At 40.7% G+C, this 24,473-nt stretch overlaps 1 protein-coding gene across 3 annotated transcripts in view; it reads right to left on the minus strand.

Moving 5' to 3' along the window:
• The window catches only part of znf423 (zinc finger protein 423), a 128,338-nt gene that overhangs the window by 66,367 nt on the left and 37,498 nt on the right, over window positions 1-24,473 (minus strand). For 2 of the 3 annotated variants that reach the window (XM_007889432.2, XM_042340318.1), the window contains 2 exons: window positions 5,611-8,843; window positions 5,191-5,275 (listed from right to left, as the gene is read on the minus strand). In XM_007889432.2, the coding sequence (XP_007887623.1) occupies window positions 5,191-5,275; window positions 5,611-8,843 (3,318 nt within the window). The remainder of the gene's footprint in view (window positions 1-5,190; window positions 5,276-5,610; window positions 8,844-24,473) is intronic. The other variant, XM_007889430.2, reaches the window with a different exon arrangement.

Consider the following 24,473-nt stretch of genomic DNA (forward strand, 5'->3'; position numbering starts at 1 on the left):
AAGCAAACAACTTTCTCCCAAGCCTCTGCCAATGCCATTCTGAAATCAGATGCCAGGAGATTCAGAAACGCAACTTCCCTCTCTTAATTTACCATCCCACCCTCTAGAGAAGCATTTGGCCGAATGCTTGCACTCCTGAATGTCTTAAATGCACTTTTCTAAATGTTTGTTCTGCAAAGTCAATTTATGTTTACTCCTCTAGTTCTGCACTGTATTTCTCCAATGAGCTGTGCTACCCTGCTTTACTCAAAACCATAGTTTTCTTAAGATGTGTTTAATCACCTCAATCTTCAGTGGTAAATTACTCTGCTTTAGGTATTGTCCCTCATCCTTCAAATTAAACTACCCTACACATACTATGGGTAACAAGAACAATCCCACAAGGGAAATTACATGGAATCTCTGTCCCTTTAAGCATTTCTGTTCTTCACCACCTGATTTTCCTTTCCCAACTCTTACGTGCAGCAAACACACACACACACACACACACACACACAGTCTTCAGATCTTTTGAGGAAATGGGCTCAGTTTCTGCCAGGATTCTAAGATTAAGATTAATATCTATTTGACTAGCTTCATTTTTCTTAACTTGGAATTAAAAGAATGTAATGAATAATAAAAGGATGAGATTACTTACAAGACTCAAACAAACCTACAACAAAACAGACTTTTTAACTTGGATAATTATTAACTACTACAGCACAGAAAATCATTACACGTGAACCCAGTATTATTAAACTAAACTGACTTGATTTACAAACCAAGAATCTGCCAAGTCAAAATACAAAGCCAATACTAAATTGCAAAATTACACATCTCTATTCACAGTCACGTCAAAGAATAATCATTTATAAAATGGTAAGAATTAATCCACATGTAAATGCCACAAACAACACATTCAAACTGCCCACATATTAGTTTATATTCTTATGGAATCACGCATTAGAATGTTCTCCATGAGGAAAATTTGGATCTCCACTCCGAGCCTGTGAGAGTGAATCTCTGCTCTAACCACTCTAAGACAGTGCCTCTTTCTGTAATAAATAAGGTGGCCAAACTTATAGGAACATAAGAATTGCTGGACGAAAAAAAAAGACCAAGGTCCATCTAGTTCACCTTCTGGTAGTCGCATACTACAATAATGGAGATGTTGATAGCAATTAATTTATAACTCCAGTGATTGTATATTCTTTTCGTTGGTTTGTTAATTACAATAATTAATGTCACATGCAATTCCCTCTATACATATAGTTAACCCAAGCCACAATTTAAATCCAACTGCATTCTATTCCTGCTGCGTGAGAATGTTCAAAAAAACTTTGTCCCAAATTACTTTACGAGTTTGGGTTTAACCATAAAATAGTTTAAACACAAATTTTGTGCCCATTCCCTGCGCTGAACCTGCTCGTGCAAAGAGATCATTGGTTGTGGAATGGGGGTGGATTGCTCAAGTTACCCAAGATAGGTAAAGACAAACAAATGAAAAAAAAATGATATTATTATTTCAATTCGCTTCATTCTTCACATCCAACTCCATCAGCTACTATTGGTATTCTGAGATGTCTAGTGGGAAACTAAATTTAATAGTAGACACAACTGACAACAATGTGAACCCTACATTCCTTGAACATTATCTTACCTTTGTTTTAATATATTTAATGTGTTGCTATTCACACAACAAGGACTTGCAACATGGTACAAAATACATTCAAAGAAAATAATTATTCAGGACAAGCAGACTGATTGTCTAAAATTATTACACTTTATATAAATGAAAAATTGTTCATGCTATATTGAAAATAAAACTTTAGCTCAGCTTGACCAGAGAAAATGTATCACCTAACCACTTTTAGCAAACATGTTCAGACAAGTGAAGATAAGTGTAAAATAAAGGACCCTGGTTTGCCCACCTTTACAGTCATGCAAAGCCATGATTCATTCTGTTCAACGATGATTCTTAAAACAAGCAGTTTGATGGGAAAGTAATAAAGGCAGAGAACAAATTCAAGTTAAATCCCTGCAGTAGCCTGGTATTGCAGTGCAACTCTCCTGACAGGACATTCTCACGCTCAACAAGGGTGAGATGCCAAATGGAGTCAAGTCCTTCCCGAGAGGTAAGAGCGGAAACATACATACATTTTTTATGAAGGGTATATCTCCTAACAGCCACATTACAACACGATTGGCAGCTGCTTAAAAAATACATTGCGTACCTGGCCTCTCAGTTAGTAATACAGTTGCTGGGTGTAGGGAAAACAGACCTAATTACTTTCAAAAGTATGGCCCCACTTTTTGCAAAATATTTTATATAAGTACTTGACTTAATTGGTTTCCTGTAGTATTTATTACTTTTGCTGAATATCATGGAATACAATTGTCAAAGAGAAACCACTATGATGCATTGCAGAGTCAATCAACTTCCCTCTCCCCCCCATTATGAAATAAGAGCACTCATCAAACGGTTAGACTCTATGAAGGCCAAAGTCTTTCAAGAGCTGTGTATGTGCGATTGCCTCCATTATGTCATGGGGATTCCGTTACCGAGTATACAACTGATTCGGTGAGATCAGGTGGCTATCATTTGTGGACGTCCTCATGTTTAATAGTGGAGCCTATGACACCCCCTGAGCTGCCACCCTGTCTCCAACCAGATCCTGTTGCAAACAAGTTGTTGCCAGTGAATAGTCATCTAATACTGTGAAGCAGCTGAATTATTTTGCTAGCATGATTTGTTACAAACCATAAAACCAAACCATTTGTTATAAACCATGTTAACAAGTGGAGAAGATGACCACATCCAAAAACAAAACACAGAAAACTATCTGAGCGTAGAAGCAATCATCTGCACGTAGCTTCCAACACAAGCGACGAACTGATCCAGGCAAAAACAAGAATCCACTGCAACAAGAAACAAAATTAACTCAAGATTTAAACACCCTTTAACATAAAAGATAACAAATTATATTTTTGAAATATGTCTGAACTATAATTTCATCTGACCCACAGCCTCACCATTCTCCCATGAATATGCTGCCGCTATTTGGAAATTCACATCATTTGCAGATTTCAGTCAGTTTTCTCTGTAGGCTTCAAACATTGGTTTACTTTCAAGGTCTAGGTGTCCTGTAGCTCAATGGTTAGAGCACTCGCCTCGCAAGCGAGAGACCTGAGTTTGATTCCCAGCAGGTCGAAACCTTGAATAAGATTCCTTACTTCACACGCCTCAAGAAAAAAATAATAATTTGGTCACTCAATCCAAGACTGTTTGTGGGACACTGCTGTACGCAATTGGCTGCCACATTACGCCCACAAAATATACAGTCAATTCACTTTACAGTATATTCTGTGAAGCGCTTTGAGACGCCCAGAAGACGTGAAAAGCACTATATCAAATGCAAGGATTATTATTATTATTATTTAAATGAATGCTTGAAACACAACAAAATTCCAGTTGTAGTAAATGTCACACGTATCAAATTGATTATATTTTGCTGTATATAGTATATGGAACTTGGATCAACACATTCTTCATAAAATTCAAGCATAAATTCCAATGACCATAATCACACTTACTTCAGACATTATTCCTCTATAGATTAGTAATATATTTATCGGGATCCAGTTCTACCATCAAAGCAAACAAAAATTTAAATACCTGTGGAGAACTGGTTAATGCCTTTGGTTTAAGAGGGATATGTATAGAATGGCTAAAAAAAATCATAATGTTATAAAATGGAGGATTTATGAACACTTATTTTGTCATTTAGTCATTCCTGGCTCCTGTTTTATTGTTTTCAAAAGGCTGATCAGAAGCAACCTTGCATTCTGCTTAGAAATGCCTCTTTCTCTAGCAACAACATGAATAGAGTGTGCTGCCCACAGCTTCAGCGTCGCTTCATGTCACTGGGGAGGAGCTTCTCCACAAAATGTCTGCTCCCTGGCTGCCTCTGACCAGCAGTGGAAAGCATGCAACACAAACAAGAGAAGGCTGAGACACATTAACAGTTGCCTCCCATTAAGTTAGAATTTTGTGACAATTTGATAGAGAACCTCGTTCTTTTCATTTGAAGCATGCTGCTGAAATTGTTTAGACAAGCTCTTCCATTTGGATTTCTTTTCAAAAATAATCACGAACGCATTATTTTTCATTCCTATCTGTTGATTTAAAAAAAACACAGATTTAGCTTTAAACAGCAAGTGGTGATGACGTCTTCTGAAGAGCTGATGGAGAGAGTTGCAGAGCACGACAGGGTGAAGGAGTTAAACTAACATCAACAGACACAAAATTGTTCATTTGCGATGTTTCAGCTTCCGGAATTTTAACAGTATCACACTAAATAACATTTCAAACCTGTTCCATGATGATGTCACTACCAGCCATGATTTAAAAATACATTGCATTGAATCGTGAGAAATGATGACATGACCCGCTGACGCATGCACACTTACCGGCCCGCTAAATTGAAACATGGAAACATAGTCTTGAGCAGTCACCGCATACGCACTTACCGGTTGTACTTAATTAAGCATGAGCATTGTAGATTATTGATTAAATCGGATTTTATACGACTTATACAGTTTGCCTGCAACTTGGATTTCGTATAAATCATACTAAATGTTATAGTACCGACTGATACAATGTATGTGAGTTTTACTGTATATAATTTCTCAATCTTATCATAAATCTATTTCACCCAATACTTCTCTGCCTTTTTTCTCCTGAAAGCAACAACTGATCAAGTATTGATCCACAGGATACAGTACCACTCCCATCTTAAGTAACTCATCCTTCAATTATGCCTTTTATTACGGTTTTACTGTATCTTGTCTGAGATCTTGGTCTGTTCAGCTCAGTACCACACAATGCAGTGAATGTACCATAAGCAAACATTAACATTTATTTTTCACCTCTTAGGCTACCATATGATTTAAAAATTATATTTTGACTTCAATTTAAAAAATTGTTAAATTTAATAAAATAAACCCTTAATTAAACGTTCCCTTTCAACTAGTTCTGTAGATCCTTTAACAAACATGCATCAGTTGTCACAATGAAAGAGCTTGGTTACAGCTGGTAACTCAGTAATTGAAATTAACCTCTGTACTGCCAATGATGTATAATTTAACAATTAGCTTAAAGAAAACGCAAATGACACTGCGTAATTTTTAAAAAAAAAACTTTTATCTTACCAATCATGTGATTTGCAACATGGATCTGAATTTCCCGCTCAGTCTCAAAAGTCATCTGGCACTTGATGCACTGATAGGTCTTCTTCTATCACACAATTGCAATAAAGAATTGTAATGTTTAGTATGTCATCCTTAATTAATTTTATACAATTTAGAAATGTAACATAGACAAGCTAAATGAAGTCAAGGCAGTAATTGAAAACAATATGAAATTATCACCAGACTTTCATCTGTATCTCTCATGTGACAATCAAGATTAAAACCTAGGATCTCATAAACATATATTCTACAGTATGATGAAATCAATTTAATAAAAAGATTTTTTTAAAAATATGTACTAGTTTATTTATCCACAAAGTATTGAAAATTCAAGACAAATCTGTTGTTCATATTGTCTTTTTTTCTGCAGTGTTTGCTTACCCTGGGAGCTGGTGATGCTTGCGATGACTTTTTCTGGCTGCTCGTCTCTGGTGTCATTTCCCTGTGGTCCATCTGGATATGATTCTCCAGATCTTCCACAGTTTCAAACTTCACAGCACACTCAGGACATCGGAGGCTGGCACTGGCTCTTTCACTGCTTTCCTGCTGAGGTACATTGGAAGACTGACCATTCGTACTTCTGTTCATGCAACCTGCACATAAGCCATAAGGTAGGCCATTGACATCAAGTTTCACCAAGTCCTGTTTGCTCCTGAACTCCTTCAGGCATAAAGCACACTTGTAGAGTCTCTGAAGAGCCTGATTATTTGGAGACGAGGATGAAGAATTTCCTGCCAATTTTTGCATGTGAAATGTTCCATGAATTTTCAATTCAAGCGTGGAGGTGACTGTCTGCATGCAGACCACACAACGGAACCCTGTAAGGGAGTTTCTCAGGTCTGGATGCATCTGGCAGTGCTCAATGAATTCTTCTTCACTTTGCAGTGGCATCTTGCAGATCCTGCAAGTTCCTGTATCTAAACTTTTGCTGTGTGTCACCTTGTGCTCAGTCAGGGTTAGAAGTGAAGGGAACCTCTCACCACAGATAGGACACATGTAGTGTTTGGCTGGTCCACGGTGGGTCTGCATGTGCTCTCGAAGTCCATTCTCGGAGAAAAACGTCCTTGCACAGATGTTGCATTTATGAGTTCCTTTGATCAACTCTGCTTTTTTCCGTGAACTATCATCTTCTCCAGGGCGTATGTTGTGATCCCTCAACCTATGATTCTGAAGTAGAACTTCCATAGTGTACGCAGCACCACAGATATCACAGGCGTACATGGGCTCCGAGGCATCAATGTCATCCTCACTAGCTTCATGGCTGTTCAGAGCCTCTTGGCTCTTCATCAGAATGTTCTGCAGATCTGTCTCCACTCTTTTATTAGATGATGCAATGCCATTGGCAGTACCATTTTGGCTTGTGGTATCAAACACACAATGCTTTTCTCGCAAGTGCTTTTCTAGCAATATAATAGCATGGAAGGCCTTGCTGCAGAACTTACAATTGTACTTTTTGCTGTGTGTTGTGATATGGCATTGCAATTCCACCTCTGTACTGAAGGTCTCACCACAGAATATGCATTTGCGGCCTTTGGCTGGATTACCCAAATGGCTATGCTTCACATGAAGCTGAAGGTCTACCTCCTTTCGGAAATCCCAGTTACAGGCTGTACAGCGATACATTTTCTTTTCATTGCTGTGCTTCACTGCCAAATGCACTTGAATAGAGACCTTGGAATCAAAGACTTCTTGGCACAATGTGCAGTGATAGAGCACAAAAGTATGCATATCTAGCAAATGCTTCTGTAGGTCATCGACTGACGAAAATTGCTTGTCACAGCTCTCGCATACATAATGCGTAGAAGTTGTCATATAGTGTATGGTGAGATGTTGCAAAAGGGTCTCTTGAGAATCAAAATCCTCTTTACATTGAGGACAGGACTGCTTCCTTAAAAGAATTTCCAAATGTGATTTCAGGTGGCTTTGAAAACTTTCAAAAGAGGAGAACTTGAGATCACATTGGTTGCATGGGTACTCGCCATTTGATAGTGCAGCTGCACTTGCTGACAGTCTCTGTCTCTTTGGTGAGGAGACTTCTGCGTCGGAAGAAACGGGACTTTGCTCTGACTTGGATTTCCGGCCATTGTTTGCAAGTGGAATATTCTTATGGTTTTCCTTGATGTGCTTTGTCAGCTTCAGGATAGTGCCAAAAATTGGGGAGTTGGTGCAATAAGGACAAGAATAAACCTCCATGAAAGACTGTGTAGCCTGTATTACAGGAGACTCCAGCTTTGAGTTTCCCACATTGCAATGAACTTGCTGAATGTGTTCCGCAAGTGAAGATTCTGTAAGGAACCCCATTGAGCAATGAGAACAGAAGAAAGCATGGTTTCCATCTTGAGTGAGTGTATTTGGAATACAATGCGTAACTCTGATGTGTTCTTGCAAACTGTTTAGATCTGCAAACATCTCTGGGCAGTAATTGCAGTGAAAAGTAGAAGTTGTAGTAAACTGCATTACTGGAAAAACATTATTTTTGTGTAATTTCCGGACATGCTCATTTAAGTTATATAAAGTGGGGAGTGAATCAAGGCAGAACTGGCATGTGTGGCTTTGCTGAGGTTTATCTGAGTGAATCGTCTTTAAGTGAATTTCTAGAACAGCCAAACTACTAAAATCACGCTTAGAACAATATGGACAACTGTAGGTAACTTTTGGTGACCAGGAATTCTGACTTCCTTCTCTTTCCAAGGATCCAGAAGGCTTTCTCTGACTTCTGGATGGCTTTAGTGTAGAGTCAGGTGTTGAACCTCTTTCAACTGAAGCACTGGAATCCGGAGTAGTGCTGCTCATGGATGCTGCACTTCCTGTAACATGGTCAGGACTGATGCTATGGTTACTCGAATCTGGTTGTCTATGGGTATCGAGATGACAATAGACTTCTTCCACAGTAGGAAACTGCTCGGGACACATTGGACACTTATGTTTCTTATTCCCATGAACAAGATCTATGTGATTAATCAATGCATTTTCTTCTGCAAATGCTTCAGGGCAATGGATGCACTGCAATTCTGCTTTCTCACAAATCTGTGGGTGATTTGTGGCCATATGTTTCTCCAAGTTTTCAACTTGATTGAAAGTGTCATCACAGTAATCGCAAACAAAATCCTCTTTCTTCAACTCCTTCTCAACCTTGGCAACGTGATCCTTGTTCTTCTTGTGAGCTTGCATATGACTTTGCAACGAGCTAGTGGACGAGAAGCCGCGCTTGCAAATGGTGCACTTGAACGGCTTGCTGGAACTGTGAGTTTTCAGGTGGATTTTGAGGTGATCACTGCGTGAAAAAGCTGCTTCGCACTCGTGACAATGATACTTCTTGTCTCCTGTGTGAAGCTTGATGTGGCGGTCACGGCTTCGCTTGTGTTTGAACAGACGACTACAAAACGTACACTTGAAGGGAAGTTTGTCACTGTGGATCTGCTCGTGTCGCTTAAGGTAACTCAAACGGCTGAATGATTTATCACAGAACTGGCAAGGGTAAGGCAAACCCGTCCCTCCTTCTTCATCCACTAGGCTGAGGTCACACCCCTCTCCTAACATCTGAGAGGGAGATGCGACATCTTTGCTGGAGGGAGATGAGGCTACCCATGAGACTTGTGGGTCATCGTCACCATCTGCAAAGAAAAGATTTAAAAAACTCAATTCCCAGTGCATTTCTAGAATAAGGACAGACAATCCCTATTTAGAACATTGTAGCTCAACACTCACACCTTTTTCTCAAAGCCATATGGCTGTGTGAGCAAATTATTAAAACTCATTGTATTTTTAAAAATCCTACCAGAATGACCCCATAAACAGTTTATTGATATGAATTTAGGAATCATTATTGAAATTAATTACGATTTTGTAACTTTTGCACAAATATTTAGACAGGAGAAATAAGTAACAACAATAACAGCAGCAACTTGCATTTACATAGCACCCTTCACATGGGGCAGCATCTCCGACCATGGAATAAGCAGGTTTGAGAGGTACCTAAATCCCTCCTGTGCTGTCAGAGACACTTGTCAAAGCAAATCCAAAGGAAACAGTAGCCCCACAATTTCAAACTAGTCTGAGTACCAATCCAAATCTGCAGGGAACTGGGGAACCAGGAAACCATTCTATATACTTAGAATGTAGATTTCCCAGCTGGTAGTATGGTTTCCTGGAGCTCAGGCTCGGCCCCCAGGCCTGTCTGAAGTCACGGCACCGCTGTTTCCTATGGACTGTTGCAGGAAGCACAGGAACATATCTCGCCAATGATATTACCAGAGTAACCCAGCAGGGAGAAAGACTCAACCCAAGATCTCCATACCAGTAGGAAACTAGACTTTTTTAATATATGTCAGAATTCTTTTGTAAAATCAGAAAGTTCTTTGAGCAAAACATACTTCACCATGCTTTGTCTTTCAGTATGATTAAATTAAAGTGGCATATCTGCAAAATAATCTCAATTGGTGGGAATACATCAATTCATTCTTTTAACTACCAGACAGGTTACCATATACTGCAATTTACTGAACAGACAACTGTAGGTAAAAATGTAGCAAATCCCCCAAATATCTTTGTTCCAGAGCCACCTGAACAGAAAAGATAGCCCTTTTTGAAACCAGCACATCAAACCTTTATTTTAAAACCTCCTCTCTGTTAGAATTACATGTTGCTGGCTCTTTAAATAGTTTTAGTAAATGTCGCTGCCGGAACTCATTTTAGATGCAAGCATTCTGCTAATTTGGAAATGCATACCAACCTTGGAATTGTAACCCATTATTGCTAATAAAATTCAAGAATTCAGCAGAATGTAAAAAAAAATCACTTCTGAAGGGGGATTAGGGTCATTAAGAAGTGTTAATCCTCTAAAATAGGTTTGTTCAAACACAGTAGCAAAGATCATGTGGCTTTTAGAAAGCTTTTTCTGTATTAACATGAGGGAAATCAGCAACCTGTGAAGCTAACATTAAACATTTGCTGTATGTTGAAATGGAATGGTGCCTCTACCAGTATTTGCTTTAACCTGATGGTGAGGGGACATTTACAAGATGAACACTTGCCCAGCTGGAACTTACATCAAGCAATTCTGTGACGTACAGAAAAGGTGCGCTGAATCACAAAAGGGTTAATGATCCACCATTCAATTGTCCTATTTCTTTGCTAGTAAGTCCAATCGTGTAAATACACTCAGATAAAGGTTGATCCTATTACTACAGAAAAAGATATCAATTTAGGCCACTGTAACCACAAATGTTGACCTATTGTCAAGTACCAGTAAACAGGCCTCAACATCCACAGAAAAAAAGAGTAGTCCTCGATGTCTATTTCTTCTGGACAGCAGAACCCAGGCCCAGGCCAATTCAGGGCATATACAACTTCAACAAATATAATTTCACAGTTATATAACGCCTTTCACATTGGGTGGACGTTCTAAAATGTTCAACAATGCCAGCTGGGCACCTTAGCTCGGAGTGGAAGTCGAGGGGGTGGGTAGGGGAAAGATGACCGAAGGCATAGTCAAACAGGTTTTTCTTAAGCATATTTTACATGCATACATAAGCCTGGCTCAGCATTCTCGCTTCCATGTTGTGAATTCAAGCAACCATGTCGAGACTTTGAACTCATACAGTCTCGGCTGACTTCAGCGCAGTGCTGGGAGTGTGCTGGATTGTCAGATGTGCAGTCCTTCAGATGAGATGTTAAACTAGGTACATGTTGAAGATCCCACAGAAATCTTTGAAAAGAGAAGGGAGTTTCTCTTAGTGCCTGAGTGAACAATTTCCCAAATAAAATCGGGAATTCAATTCACTTGTTTGCCTACAAAATACAGAGTCCTTACAGTTTACAGTATACCCGATGAAGGATTTTGAAACTTCCTCCCGTTCTGTATTATATTTAAGGATTACGATATGTCTTTTTAAATACATGAATGCATCTATTCAAAAGGTTTGTCGTCTTCCACTGAAATTATTTGCGAAGGATAATTTCATCTACTGGGGGAAGTGGTCAAAAAAAACTGAAAAATTTTATTCAGCAATTTTTAGGTTAGATTTAGAGATAGATATACCTAATGAAACCTGAGGGAAAATGGATGAGTACCAATGGTTTACTCCTGTCTGAAACTATTTTATTGCATCTTTAATCTTTCTTTGCTCTATTTCTCCCACATTAACCACTGCTAGCAGGAAGAGAGCACAGTCTGAATTATGGGTCACTCAATGAGTGTCAACATTGCTGTGTAATTGGCAAATTCAATGAACGGCTGCAGAGATGAAAGGGTACTGAGGTGAAAATTGAGCCTTTCACATCCTTAAAAAAAATTGGCAGAATTCAAACAGGTTTCCCCTTATAGCAACCTAAGTGAACAACTTTTGATGAGAGAAGGGTACACTGCACAAGTCAAAGTGATGATACAATTTCCCTTTCTACATACATAAAGGAACATCTATCGCCTGGCTTTCTTTCTTGAAAATATTTTAGTGATAAAAATTATGATCCCAACTGAAGTGAAAACAAATCTGCTAAACTGAATTCTAATAATTTATAAGATGGGAAGGGAATGTTGTGTTAGAAATTTTAAAGATGACTTCTACATCAATCCAAAGTTCTGACTTTGCTGGTCAGTCTAAAAATGAACCGTAATGTGGAGGTTTAAAATATATATGAGCTGCTTTAGGAAAAATATACTGGGCTTGGAAGTTCAATGAACATACCCCAGGAAGATAGCCTGGATGAAGGACTTACCAAAGATAAGAAGCTGGATAAACAGGCTATATTAATCTGAGCTGCAAAATTTTAGAGCGTCTGATTGGGGAGTTAAAATATAGAGAATTGACTAGTTGTTAGGAAACATCTCTCCGACAGGGGAATCCAAACCAAAATAAAGGTGGTAAAAAGTGAATACAAACCCATTTTGTTATGCAAAGTATTAAAATAAGGAATACACTGCCCAAGATACAGTCTCAATTGAAGGATTGGAATGGGAGATAGGTGTATATTAAGAAACATAAAAAAGCTGAGAAATTGATTAAAATGTTAAATTGCTGTCATGAACTGATGAAACACAAGGGCAGGCTCAATGGGTTGAATGTCTGACTCTCATTTTTAGAGTCCTAAATGCCCACTGGATTTTCTAGTGTCCTAATAGGCAAGGTTTCTTTAAATGGGACGGCACTTTTCACTCTTAAATGTTTTCTAGATAAAACCTTTGATGCATTAGATGCCTATACACTTCAGAGCCAGAGATTTCAGAGATAGCAGAAGTGAGATTTGAAGCTCATGAAACACAACACAAAACCCCAAGAAAAAAAAATTCCAAGCTTGATTTATCATTGAAACTTTAAACTGTTGTTACATTCCTTATTCAACACAACTGATTTTCAAGAGAAATTATGTATTTATAAAACAATAATAACCCATCTGCTCTAGACATGCTACTACTTATAATACATAATAATCCTTGCATTTGATATAGCGTTTTTCACGCCTTCTAGACTTCTCAAAGCACTTCACAGAATATACCGAAAAGCGAATTGACTGCATATTTGTGAGCGAAACGTGGCAGCCAATTGGACACAGTAGTGTCCCACAAACAGTTGTGGATTGAAGTGATCAATTTATTATTTTTTTTTCTTGAGGGATTATTATCAGGCGTAAGGAAACTTGCCCAAGGTTTCACACTGCTGGGAATCAAACCCAGGTCTCCTGTTGCGAGGTGAGTGCTCTCACCACTGATCTACAGGACTCCACTTCATGATAGTGTGTGTATATTGTGATAAATTGATGAAACATTGACACATAATAGAATAAAAGTTTAATTTTAGTCACATAAGAAAAGTCACTAACATTCTGATGAGGCACATGAATCTGGGACTGGAAACAGCTGCTCTTTGACTGAAGTGATGCACATTATAATTATATAGTTGTTTCATCACATTTTCCAAATAAACAAGCATCTGTTTTTTTTTCTTTTTGAAATATAAAGATACTAGTGTTTTCCTACATTTTCCTATTAAAATCTACCGCAAGTGAAAACTAATGTTGAAGAACATGTTCCTTTGTGTATAATTCGGAAATTAGATTGGAAACATCTGTTTGCCAATTCATGCAGCAATTCTTTAAATCCTTAAGGGTGAAAGGCTTCAATCAGCATTCAACTGTTTGTAGATTCATTGTGAACAGACATCTACCCAGCCTATTATTGTATTGGGTTTTGCTTCTAGATAATTTAAATTGCTGTTCTAAGTAAAACAGATGAAGTTACAATTTCTATTTTGTTTACATAGAGGAATAACAATATCATCAAAAAAAAAAATTCAGTTTACTCTAAACTTGCTTATTTCTTTACCTATGAACAATATGATGCACATTCCTAACTGTCCATCTGTGACCAGGGCTCCCTCTTCCTCATCGTCCTCTCTGCTGCCTTCGATACCGTGGACCAATCCACCCACTGTCTCTCCTCACCTCAACTTTAAGGGTTCTGTCCTTGAATGGTTCAGGTCTTACCTCTCACACCATCTCCAATTTGTCTCCACCAACGGTTTCTCTTCCAGCCCCCGCATAGTCTTGTACGGTGTTTCTTTGGGCTCTGTCCTCGTTCCCCTCCTTTTCAACCTCTACATGCTCCCCCTTGGTGACATCATCTGCAGACATGGGGTCAACTTCCACATGTATGCGGATGACACCCACCTATCTCTCTGCCTCCACCCTTGATTCCCGAACAACTGACGTCTTGACAGACTGTCTGTCAGACATCAAGTCCTGGATGAGAGCTAACTTTCTGCAGCTGAATGTCAGCAAGATCGAAGCTCTTTCGATTGGCTCGCGCGAGCGCCTCCGCACTTCAGGCACTGGCAGCATCAGCATCCATGGATGCACACTTCACCTCACAAGCCAGTCAAGAACCTGGGCGTCTTGACGACCTCAATTGTCCTTTCTCCCCCATTTCCATGCCATGACCGCTCTGCCTTCACTCACCTTTGCAACATTGCCCAACTCCGCCATTGTCTCACCCTCAGGCTGCTGAAACCCACATACACAGATTCGTCATCTCAAGGTTTGACCACGGAAACTCCCTCCTTGTCGGCCTCCCCAACTCTTCCTTCCACAAGCTGCAGATCATCCAGAGCACTGCAGCTCGTGTCCTCTCCCAAACTAGGCTCAGTAACCCCATCACTCTCACCCTCGCCCGGCTCCACTGGCTCCCCTCAGCAGATAGAATTCAATATCCTCACTTTCAAGGCCCTCCTCGGCCTTGCCCCCTCCTACCTCTTTAACCTGCTGACCCCCTATCAACGTGTCCGCTCCCTCCATTCATCAGGATCCAGTCTGCTCCATGTTTCCCGCTCAACCCGCCCTACCATCGGTGGCCGGGCTTTCAGCCTCTTGGAACTCCATCCCACAATCCCTTCGCCTTGCTCCCTCCCTTGCCTCCTTCAAGGAACGACTCAAGACCCTCCTTTTCGACCATGCTTCTGCCGCCCACCTACCTCTCTGCCCGGCCTCATCCCAACCCTGCCTCCACCATTCTCGGGTTCTAATTCCTGACTGTTCAGCATCTTGGGATGTGCTCCAGATGTGAAAAGTGCTTTACAAATGTAAATTTGTTGTTGTTGTTTAGTCCAGTTTGAATTGGAGGTTTTGTCCCTATAGAAATCTGGTACCACTTCCTAAATTTACAATGTAAACTCTCACTGTACTAAATAATTCCAGTGTAAATCCAACACTAAAACTCACTCCTTGCTACCACTACCAAGGCAATACCAGACTCCGCGTCTGGTATTGACTTCACTTCCAAAATAGATCCAGAGTATACCATTCAATCGGGGCCACCTTGTATTACTGATAAACTACCTCAGTAAACTACAGTATAGTATTTATTTCTGCCTATCAGATACCATTGAATCCCTCCTCCAGACCCAGCTTTTCAGCCGCACTTTGGGTCACTTCATCCAGTTTGAATTCCCAACCAATTGAGATGTTCTCCTGATGCAAAAGGAACTATATATTATATACATATATGAGAGGTTGGTTTATATCCTTTTTTTTCCTGGAAGCAGTTGTGGCTACAGTGGATTAAACAACGAAGTACACAAAGAATGAAATGCACAGCGTCATAAATAGAATCTAACAAAAAGTTTAGAAAAACACTCAAGAAGCAATTAGTAATAAACGGAAAAGGCCACCTTCACAAAGGCAAAAAAATGACTGCTATCTACTGCATCATCAAAGGTGCTTGGTGAAAAGGTTAAACAAAGCAGATTAAATTTGATATTTTACAGCAGCATCTCATCTCTTGGGCATTAGTCAGACCGCTGGCCCGAACATTGACTTTTAACAACTTCAGCTGCCTCCCCTATTTTCCCATGTAACCCTCAGGTGGGTCTTTTTTAAAAAAAATTGTACTAGATTTATATGCCCTCACAGGTATCCTAGGACTTTCTTGTGTTTTTGTCTTATTAATGCCGACATACCCAACTATTGAGTTTACTTTTGTAATGCCTATTAACACCTCATTCCAGAATCTTTGTGTGTATGCAGCTGATTTTAAATGATTAATAGTCCCAAGTGCAATCCTTTCCTTGGGGTGTTTCTCATTGCTTTTCCTACCAAAGGGGCTTCTGCAGCTCAATTGTTCCAGTTCTGCTGAGTCACACCCAAACCATTAACCTCTCAGCCTCTTTCAGCAGCAGTATTGTGGTGGCAGGCGGTGTCTGACACACGCAGAAACCAGGAGTATCTCACCTACACTTGGAGATTCCCGTGTATTGGAGTAGAATGCGCATTCACTCACTGGAGGCACGCATCCTGCTTACCTAACTCTGGATAGCATTAGGCATAGGCTAGCAAGAGCCAAGGCTTGGGGAACCGAATATGCAATGGGTTACTGCTGTAGTATAACCAGCTAAAACCCCAGTTTGGCATTGAAAGCACAGCTGGTAAGCTTTCCCGCTGCTTGCCCAGCTAAAGCTACCCTGCTCGCGAGGACTTCAGCGTGCAGGGTTAACCGGAGCTGAATTTCAGATTTCCAGCAGTCAGTTTTTCTTTTATGTCACGATTTTTCTGATATTTTACACCCCCATGGATTGACTTTGCCAACCACCCTGCTGTGCACTGTAGCAAAAACAAAAACAGGTAACCTAGTTACTACCTGGAGCAATTTCAAGCAGAGGAGCTGCTGGTACCAGAAATAAGCAGGTCTCCAATTAATCAATACTTGTATAATAAGGAAAACTCCAGACCTACACAAAGCAAAATACAAAGTTTTTAAACATTAATTACATCATGTGAAATATTAAATGACATTTATGCTGTTCAGAAAATAGTTTAAGTGAAACGTGTTCAACCGAATAAAGTTTAAAGCAGTTAACCCAAATAGAAGTCAGAAATTCCTCATCGTCTTAACCTTAAAATCATAGCGTTTGTAAAACCCCTAAATTCAGCCTCAGTTTGGAAGTGTTTTCTTCCTGCAGGCCTCCAGACATCTGAAACATGAATATGTGTCACTATTTAATATGTATCCAGCTCTGGCTATATAGTAGCAAACCCTTTCTTCCTTGGACCAGAGTTCACAAAATGTTTTATGTGACTTGTGTTTTGCAACAGGGTATTCTCACACCAGTGAATGATTTATTTCAGCAGCTGTAACATAATCCTCCCTTTTTATAAATGCACTTGGAGTTCCTAATTATTGGTCCACAAAGAGGGAAGGGTCCAGACTCCCTTAGGATTACTTTTTACTCGTGGGAGCGTCAGTCCAGCAATATCTCAGAAACATATGAAGAATATGTGGTGGTATTGAGGAGAATTATTTCCCACAGGCCCTTTACGGTTCACAGTCTACCACCTGGGCTATGTGATTAAAAAAAAGGAAAAAAACAAAAAGTGAGAAAATAGAACAGTACTGCAAAAGGATTAGCAGGACAAGCCAAAGCATTTCACTGATAACACTTATGCTTGTGTGCACAAATACATTTTTATCAGTGCTTAAAGATTAGCAATTGGACTTTCTGAACAAAACTAAAGGAGCAAGGCTGAGGGAGTCAGTATGGCTGGAATTTAAACATAAATTATATTAGATATTTTAGTTAAAATAGTTTCTAGTTTGAGACAAAACTGTCCAATTCCCTTTGGTATGTAGGTGGAGATATTTTTTCTGCAATTCCTACTCTATTTAGTGCTACTTTCAGTATCTTGCTTATTGTAACCATACAACATTGTAACCTTTCCTCAAGACTGTGTGGACATTTACTAACACAATTGCAAGAGAACCTTAAAAGTGTATGTCTGCTGATGAGCGACTATAATGAACTGTTGCAACTCTTAGTTGTAAACTATAATAAAAGGCAAATGTCACACCCTGAAAGTCATACATCTTACAGGAATATTGGAACATTAATGCACCTAAACTGTACGACTAAGAAATGTCCACGTTCTGAATCATGATATATCCTGATTGAACACCAGGAATGGGAAGAGCAAGATGAAAAAGAATTTACCTGTGCAGTCTGATCTGTTTAGGCACACTGTATTGAAAAATAATTGTTTTTTGATTGCCATTCTTACTCAATTTAATATTGAGTTGAGTTGCCAATGGCTTGCACATCACACGTTCAGTAATGCTAATCAATACAGGGGACTGTTATGGTAAGGCTTTACTCTGGAATTCTCCACATAGTGATCGAGACAAGGGTCAAGTAGATACCTTGAGGGAGGAAGGGAAAATTGAGCAAGGCAACCAGCTTACACACAATTCTTAGGAGATGGTTTTAAGCACTGACAAAGACTTGTAAGGAAAGGTGGTGGGGCAATAAATTGGAATAACAAACTATTTCTTGCCAACGTTTTCAAAATACGATATCCATCAAGATCCAAAACTGCACCCAACACACGAGTTTACAAAGTTATTTCCCATCCTCTGGCCCAGTGGTGACCAACCTTTTTGGTCGGCTAATCAAATATTTTTTCTTGGTTCAATATTTCCTGATTCATGGCTGCACCATAAATATCACTACTTAGTATTTACTGGAAACAAAATATTGATTTAACACAGACTTACCTATACTAGTGTGAATGTTCAGCGGGACACCTCCTGACACCCCAGCGGGCCACTTTTGGCCCACGGGCCATGGGTTGGCCACCACTGCTCTACCCTTATTCTAACACTTGTGACACAAGATCATTCATTTGTGCCCAATTGTAAAATAAAATTGCCAATTTGCGGAAACATGTATATTCCTCATGCCAATCTTCTCGCTGAGAAGTGCTTAACTATTCTGATTTCTCCACTCCAAATACTGATATCCAAATTAGTATTTGAAACATTTCCATGCTGTTCTGTATTATTACAACTGTGATTTGTGCAATCACAATCTTAAGTTTGCCTTCAAAATACACTTTACAGTAAATCCAGCGAAGTGCTTTGAAACATCCTCCCGATGTGAAAAGCATTATAGCAAATGCAAAGATTATGATTATTAAAAATTAAGACATGAAAAGATGTTAGAAAAATATGAAGTGAGGCTTTGATTGTGCCACAATCTTATTTTCCCTCAAGAATCCAAATGGAGCAGTCTAGCCATTTTGCACTTTTGAATACTGTACTCTATGAACAAATTGCTACTATCATACCATGTGCTTTAAAGGCAAAGGAAAGTCTACAGGGATTACTTTGTTCAAAGTACTCCCCCTAGCTATAGAAGAAAATAAAACAAGGTTCCAAGATATTTTCTCTGTGGTAAGGAAACCTTGTTTAACTACATTACCTGGGACCAATGCCTCCTCAATTCTTAAGCTTCTCATCCTTCCTCTGTTATCTAAATGAGGTTGCTAGAAAGTGAGAGCGCGCACAAGCAATCGATGTAGGGTAGCACCATACTAGCTGTTATTCCTCCATGCATACCATACACTTTCCCAGTCAAGCAGCTTCAATTCAAGTACCAGGCTCAAATACCCTCCAGCCCGTTTAAGTGAAGATGCTCTGAGATTCATATGGTTCATCCCAGCCAGGGTCACACCAGGAATCACTTGTGAGTGAAGGAGGCAGCTTCTAATGTAGAAAAAGTGAAGATTCCTTGCCTAGGAGAAAATTTTAACAAAAATGACTCTCCTTAGACTTTCCTTCCCCCTTTAACTATGCCGGAATATGAGATTTTAAAAAAAATTGGTAAAATATTATCAACACCTCCCACATTAAACTGCAGTTCAAGAACAAAACTAAAAATCTGGTACATCTTTAGAATTCATCAGGTTAATTACTCTGCGGGTATGATAAGAAGTTTGTATCTTGCTGATAATTTTTGCAACAGGCCACATTCAATTGCTTAACCATCCAAGTGATCATATTCCCCACTACCTCATCAGCTCCTCAGATGCCGTGAATGATTTCCTGGTGATTTCCAGTTCATAAGTCGAAAAATGCCAGTAAATGTGCGAGAACAGCCTTGTGGGAACCACAGGGTGCGACTGGAGCATCGCAGTGAGCTTGGAACGTTTGGGTTCATGGCCTCCCGTGGCGGACATGTCTGGAGTGGGGATCGAGGACAACAACGGGGTGGGATTCGAAGCCCCTCCAACGGTAAGCAGATCCAACGCGGAGACCAAGGCCTACCAGCGGAGCCAGCATGGGATCCATGGACCAGGCACCAACGCAGCCATTTCAGAATCAACATATCACCAGTCGGCTGCCGCACGACGTCACTTCCGCCGCCACATTCAAAATTCTGATCCTGGACTCACGATGACCTCTGCCACAAGGCCCATCAGTGCCTGAGCCCGAGGGGCAATCGCTCCTCCCTTATCCACATCTCCACCATCCCTGTCAATCCTCCCCTTCGTCTCGCCCATTCCTCCACCACCAGCTATCCGTCTCTGCTGCCTTGGAGTCATGTGAACTACTCCCCCTCCGGGCTTCCTCTTGCAATGATCTATCCTCCTAGGTCACTCTCCTCCACAACTCCCTCTCCAACACTCTAGATGCCCTTGCTCCCCTCACTTCCCGAACCGCCTTCTACTCATGGAAGTCACCCTGGTGCACCAGCCACCTCTACATCCTCAAAGTACAGGTGCGTGCCGCCGAAGGCACCTGGCTCAAATCTAACTCAATAGTCCATTAGCTGATCTGTGACTTCCGTGATTACCACTCACCATTGCCTCTGCTAAACCGTCCTTGTACTCAAAGACAATCTTAGGAAGCCAAGGACAATCCCAGGTTCCTCTTCTCCATCACAAACCAGCTCCTCTGCCCACCCTCTCACGTCTCACCCATTCTCTCCTCCAACGCCAACTGCGAGGAGATGCTGGACTATTTCTGACTATTACTCCCTTCACATCTCCACCTCACACCCCGGTCGGTACCTACTCATCCTCACCTCCACACTTTCAAACCTGTCTCCCCCTCGTCACCTCTATAACCTGCATGAAACACACCACCTCAACCCCATCCCTACCCCTCTCCCAGCTCCACCTCCTTGCCTCCCTACTCAGACATCATAAACCTCTCCCTGTCCACTGGCACCGTTCCCACCCCTTTAAAAACATCTGTCTTCACCTAAAAAACCCTCTCTGGACCCATCTCTGCTCTCAAATTACCGCCCCCATCTCCAACCTCCCTTTCCTTTCTAAGATCCTGGAAGGAGCTGTTGGTTCTCAGTTTCACTCCTTTCTCTCCCTTGATGACCCCCTCCAATTGGTGCCCACAACACAGAAACAGCTTTGGTCAAAGTGACAAATTACATTTTGTCCACCTGCGACCAGAGCTCCCTCTGCCTCCTCGTCCTCCTTGACCCCTCTCTGCTGCCTTCGATATTGTTGACCACTCTATCCTTCTCCACTGCCGCTCCTCTCCCCTCAACCTTCACGCCTCTGTCCTTGAATGGTTCAGATCCTACTTCTCACACCGTCTCCACTTCACCTACACAAACGGCTTCTTCTCTAGCGCCTGCACCATCTCTTGCGGCGTACCTCAGGGCTCTGTCCTTGGTCCCCTCCTCTTCAATATCTATATGCTTCCTCTTGGTGACATCATCCACAGACATGGGGTCAACTTCCACATATATGCAGATGACACCCAACTCTATCTCTTTGTCTCCACACTCGACTCCAAGACCACTGCTGTCCTGATAGAATGTCCCTCATACACACATTCATAACATGCAGGCTCGACTATGCAAACTCCCTGCTTGTCAGCCTCCCCACCTCCTTCCTCCATAGTCTGCAGATCATCCAGAACTCTGCCGCCCGTGTCCTCTCCCGCACAAAGCGACCCTATCACCCCCATCCTCGCCCGATTCCACTGGCTTCCCATCACATAGAGGATACAGTTCAAGATCATTGCCCCCATCTTCAAAGCCCCCCATGGCTTTACCTTCCCCCTCCCCCCCACCTCTGCAACCTCCTAACACCCTACCAACCTGTCTGCTCCCTACATTCAGCGGGCTCCGGCCTGCTTCACGTTCCCCGCCTTGCCCGCCCCACCATTGGCAGGCAGACCTTCTACCATTCTGCCCCACCCTCTGGAACTCCATCCCGCAGTCCCTCCACCTCACCCAGTCCCTTGTCTCCTTCAAGACCCTTCTCAAAATCCTCCTCTTCGACTGTGCCCTCCACCCTCCCCGATCCCAACCCCCAGCTCGGATCCGAAACACTGATTGTCCAGCGCCTTGGGACATCCTCCCGACGTGAAAGGCGCTATACAAATGTAATTTAGTTGTTGTTGTTGCTGATGTACCTCTAATGTTCCCTCCCTCCCTGTGATGAAGCACCCAGCCTTATCTCAACTCAATCGCCTCTGAAAGACAGACAAGATCAGAAGTCACTGTGTTGGAAGCTACAAGTACAAATGTGCATCCTGCCACTCTGTGGTGCAAAACACTCATCCATCAGCACAACATGCTACCGAGTCACATCCCATGATCGTTTGGGGGAAAAAAACATTTTGGAAAGCAAAAAGACAGACATGATGATTATCCCAATAAAGTAAGATTCAAGCTAATAGCCCAGATTTTTAAAGATGAATATATTTAAATATTTTTTGAAGAAGCAACCACCCCCCACAAATTTTTGGAAAAAGGACAAAGTGCTTATGTTCAATAAATCAGGATGCCTCAAATGTGTTGAAAAGAATGTAAATCCCTCATAACTATGGCAGGTGAGTTGGAAAACTAACCCTTTTGGACAAATATGAAAGGGTAAAGGAGGCAAAATGAACCTTTGCAGGCTTTGTTCTGGTTTGGCTTTTTTTTAAAAATGAGAACAAAATGTAAATTGGGTATATGGAGACTGTATATGAGTAAGTAACACTTTTCTCAGTGTACTTTTTTCCACCAGATCAATTTTCTTTGTGAAAAAAATTCCTCTGCGTGTGCTTATACTTTTCTTATATTGGAAATTCTGTTAAACAAGAAGTAGCAGGCCCCGTTTGAGTTGGGCCAATCAGCAGGTAGTCAAACCCAGCCAAACTGATTCACTCTTCCTTATTGAAACAATGTAAAGTGCAATGCTGAGTTTTGCTATTGATCTGCACAACTAGTTTCTAATGGCATTCAGCTTGCACCTCTGGAGGCAAGAAGAATGGAGGAAAAGCAGAGGCCTTCTTCCCCCTGCCCACTTTTACCTTGCAGTTCCATGCAATATATTAATTTGTACACACAGGGGCTTCTGTATAGGGCTGTACATACATAGATGACACAATATCAGCATGTAGCATATACTATCATGGTAGAAGAGAAAATTTCAGCACAAGATGTGGTGCAAAGTGTGATGTCAGCAGGAGGGAGACAGTGAGAATGTTGTAAGCGAAAGAAAATACTAAAGTGATTTTACCAAGTCTCCATTACCATCCATTTGGAGCAAATGGGAAGCTCAATTAGAATATCTGTGATCTATAATAGTGTAAACACCAACAAGTCTGAATCTCTCCTTTGTAGTGCAAGAGCAAGTCACATAGCATTCATTATTCTGCATTTCAATATAACATGAATATCTATCTCCAATATGCTGCTACATTACTTTGCAGAAAAGAAACTAATACTAAAGACATTTTTAAGATGTAAATTATTCAATTCTCTTAATTTTACAAGAAAATAAGCTTTTTTATACAAGTCTAAGAGCTTTAACAAAGCATGCTGCAGATTCAGTACTCAGGAAATAAAGAAACGCGGCTTGCATCAAAGAGCCTTGATTTAAAAAAAACACACACAAAAGGTAACAATGAAAAATAACAGCCCAACATGAAACAGATCAAAGCAAAAGCCAAGGAAAATGAGGAACCGGGGGGGTCCCTTAATTATTGTCCGCATCCGCCAAGACATGCAGAGGTATAAAAGAATAAAAGTTTTGAAGGCCACTGTTTTTGTCTTGCTGTGGCCTCAGTTTCCACAGTCAGTGCCAGCTCTCATCAAACCACTCTGCCTTTCCTGCCAATAAGACACCCGGACAGAGGGTCCGCCCACTGGCTAGGGGATTGTCGACAGTGGTGTTTGCCTGAAAGGCATTCAGGGACTGCTTTTGGCAGCACCCCAGGAGTTTCTGGGAAGGACAGATCTAGTTACCCAAGACTGCTTTTGTAAGCTTCTCTGGTTAAACCCAAAGTTCACAAACGATATCGCACCATTGGCAGCAGATCAAACCTGGCCACTAGCTGATGCAGCAATTAAATGCTCAGAAACTAAAGTAGTTATTTTCTACAAATTTAAAAAGTTAAACTTGACACTAAGAATTCTGTGTGACCTCTATCTCGACACTCTTATATTGCTAAAATATCGGTGACTCCCCAAAGCTAAAATATAGTGTGTTTATGTCTAAGGAAATTCACATCTCAGAAAACATATCCAATTTTCCCTTGCAGATTTTTAAATAAATATTGGCATAATCTCTATGTTCCGCAATTGCTTAGAATTTCACACACTGTTCAAGAGAAATAAAAAATGTAAAGGAAAACATTTACTGTTTAATGCTTTATTTCATTCCTCTTAATTTTAATGAAATCTAAAGCTCATCCGAAATGACAAACACATCTATCTACAGCTATTCTTTTGCTTTAAGGACTCCAGAAAGATTCACCAAACAAGTATAAAGAACAGCTAACATAATTACTTTCAGTTTTAAAATATAATTACCACTCTCATTCATATCGTTGTGCTGAGTGACATGACAATTCTTCAAATAGTTAACTGCAGAGCCACACTTCAGAGCTAAGTCATAGCCAACATCCTAAGTGCTGATTTACAGTTATGTGATACTGACCTATAAAGTGAACAGACAAGTGCAGA

This window comes from Callorhinchus milii, unplaced genomic scaffold (genome assembly GCF_018977255.1).
Source record: "Callorhinchus milii isolate IMCB2004 unplaced genomic scaffold, IMCB_Cmil_1.0 Scaffold14, whole genome shotgun sequence".
Classification (NCBI taxonomy): domain Eukaryota; kingdom Metazoa; phylum Chordata; class Chondrichthyes; order Chimaeriformes; family Callorhinchidae; genus Callorhinchus; species Callorhinchus milii.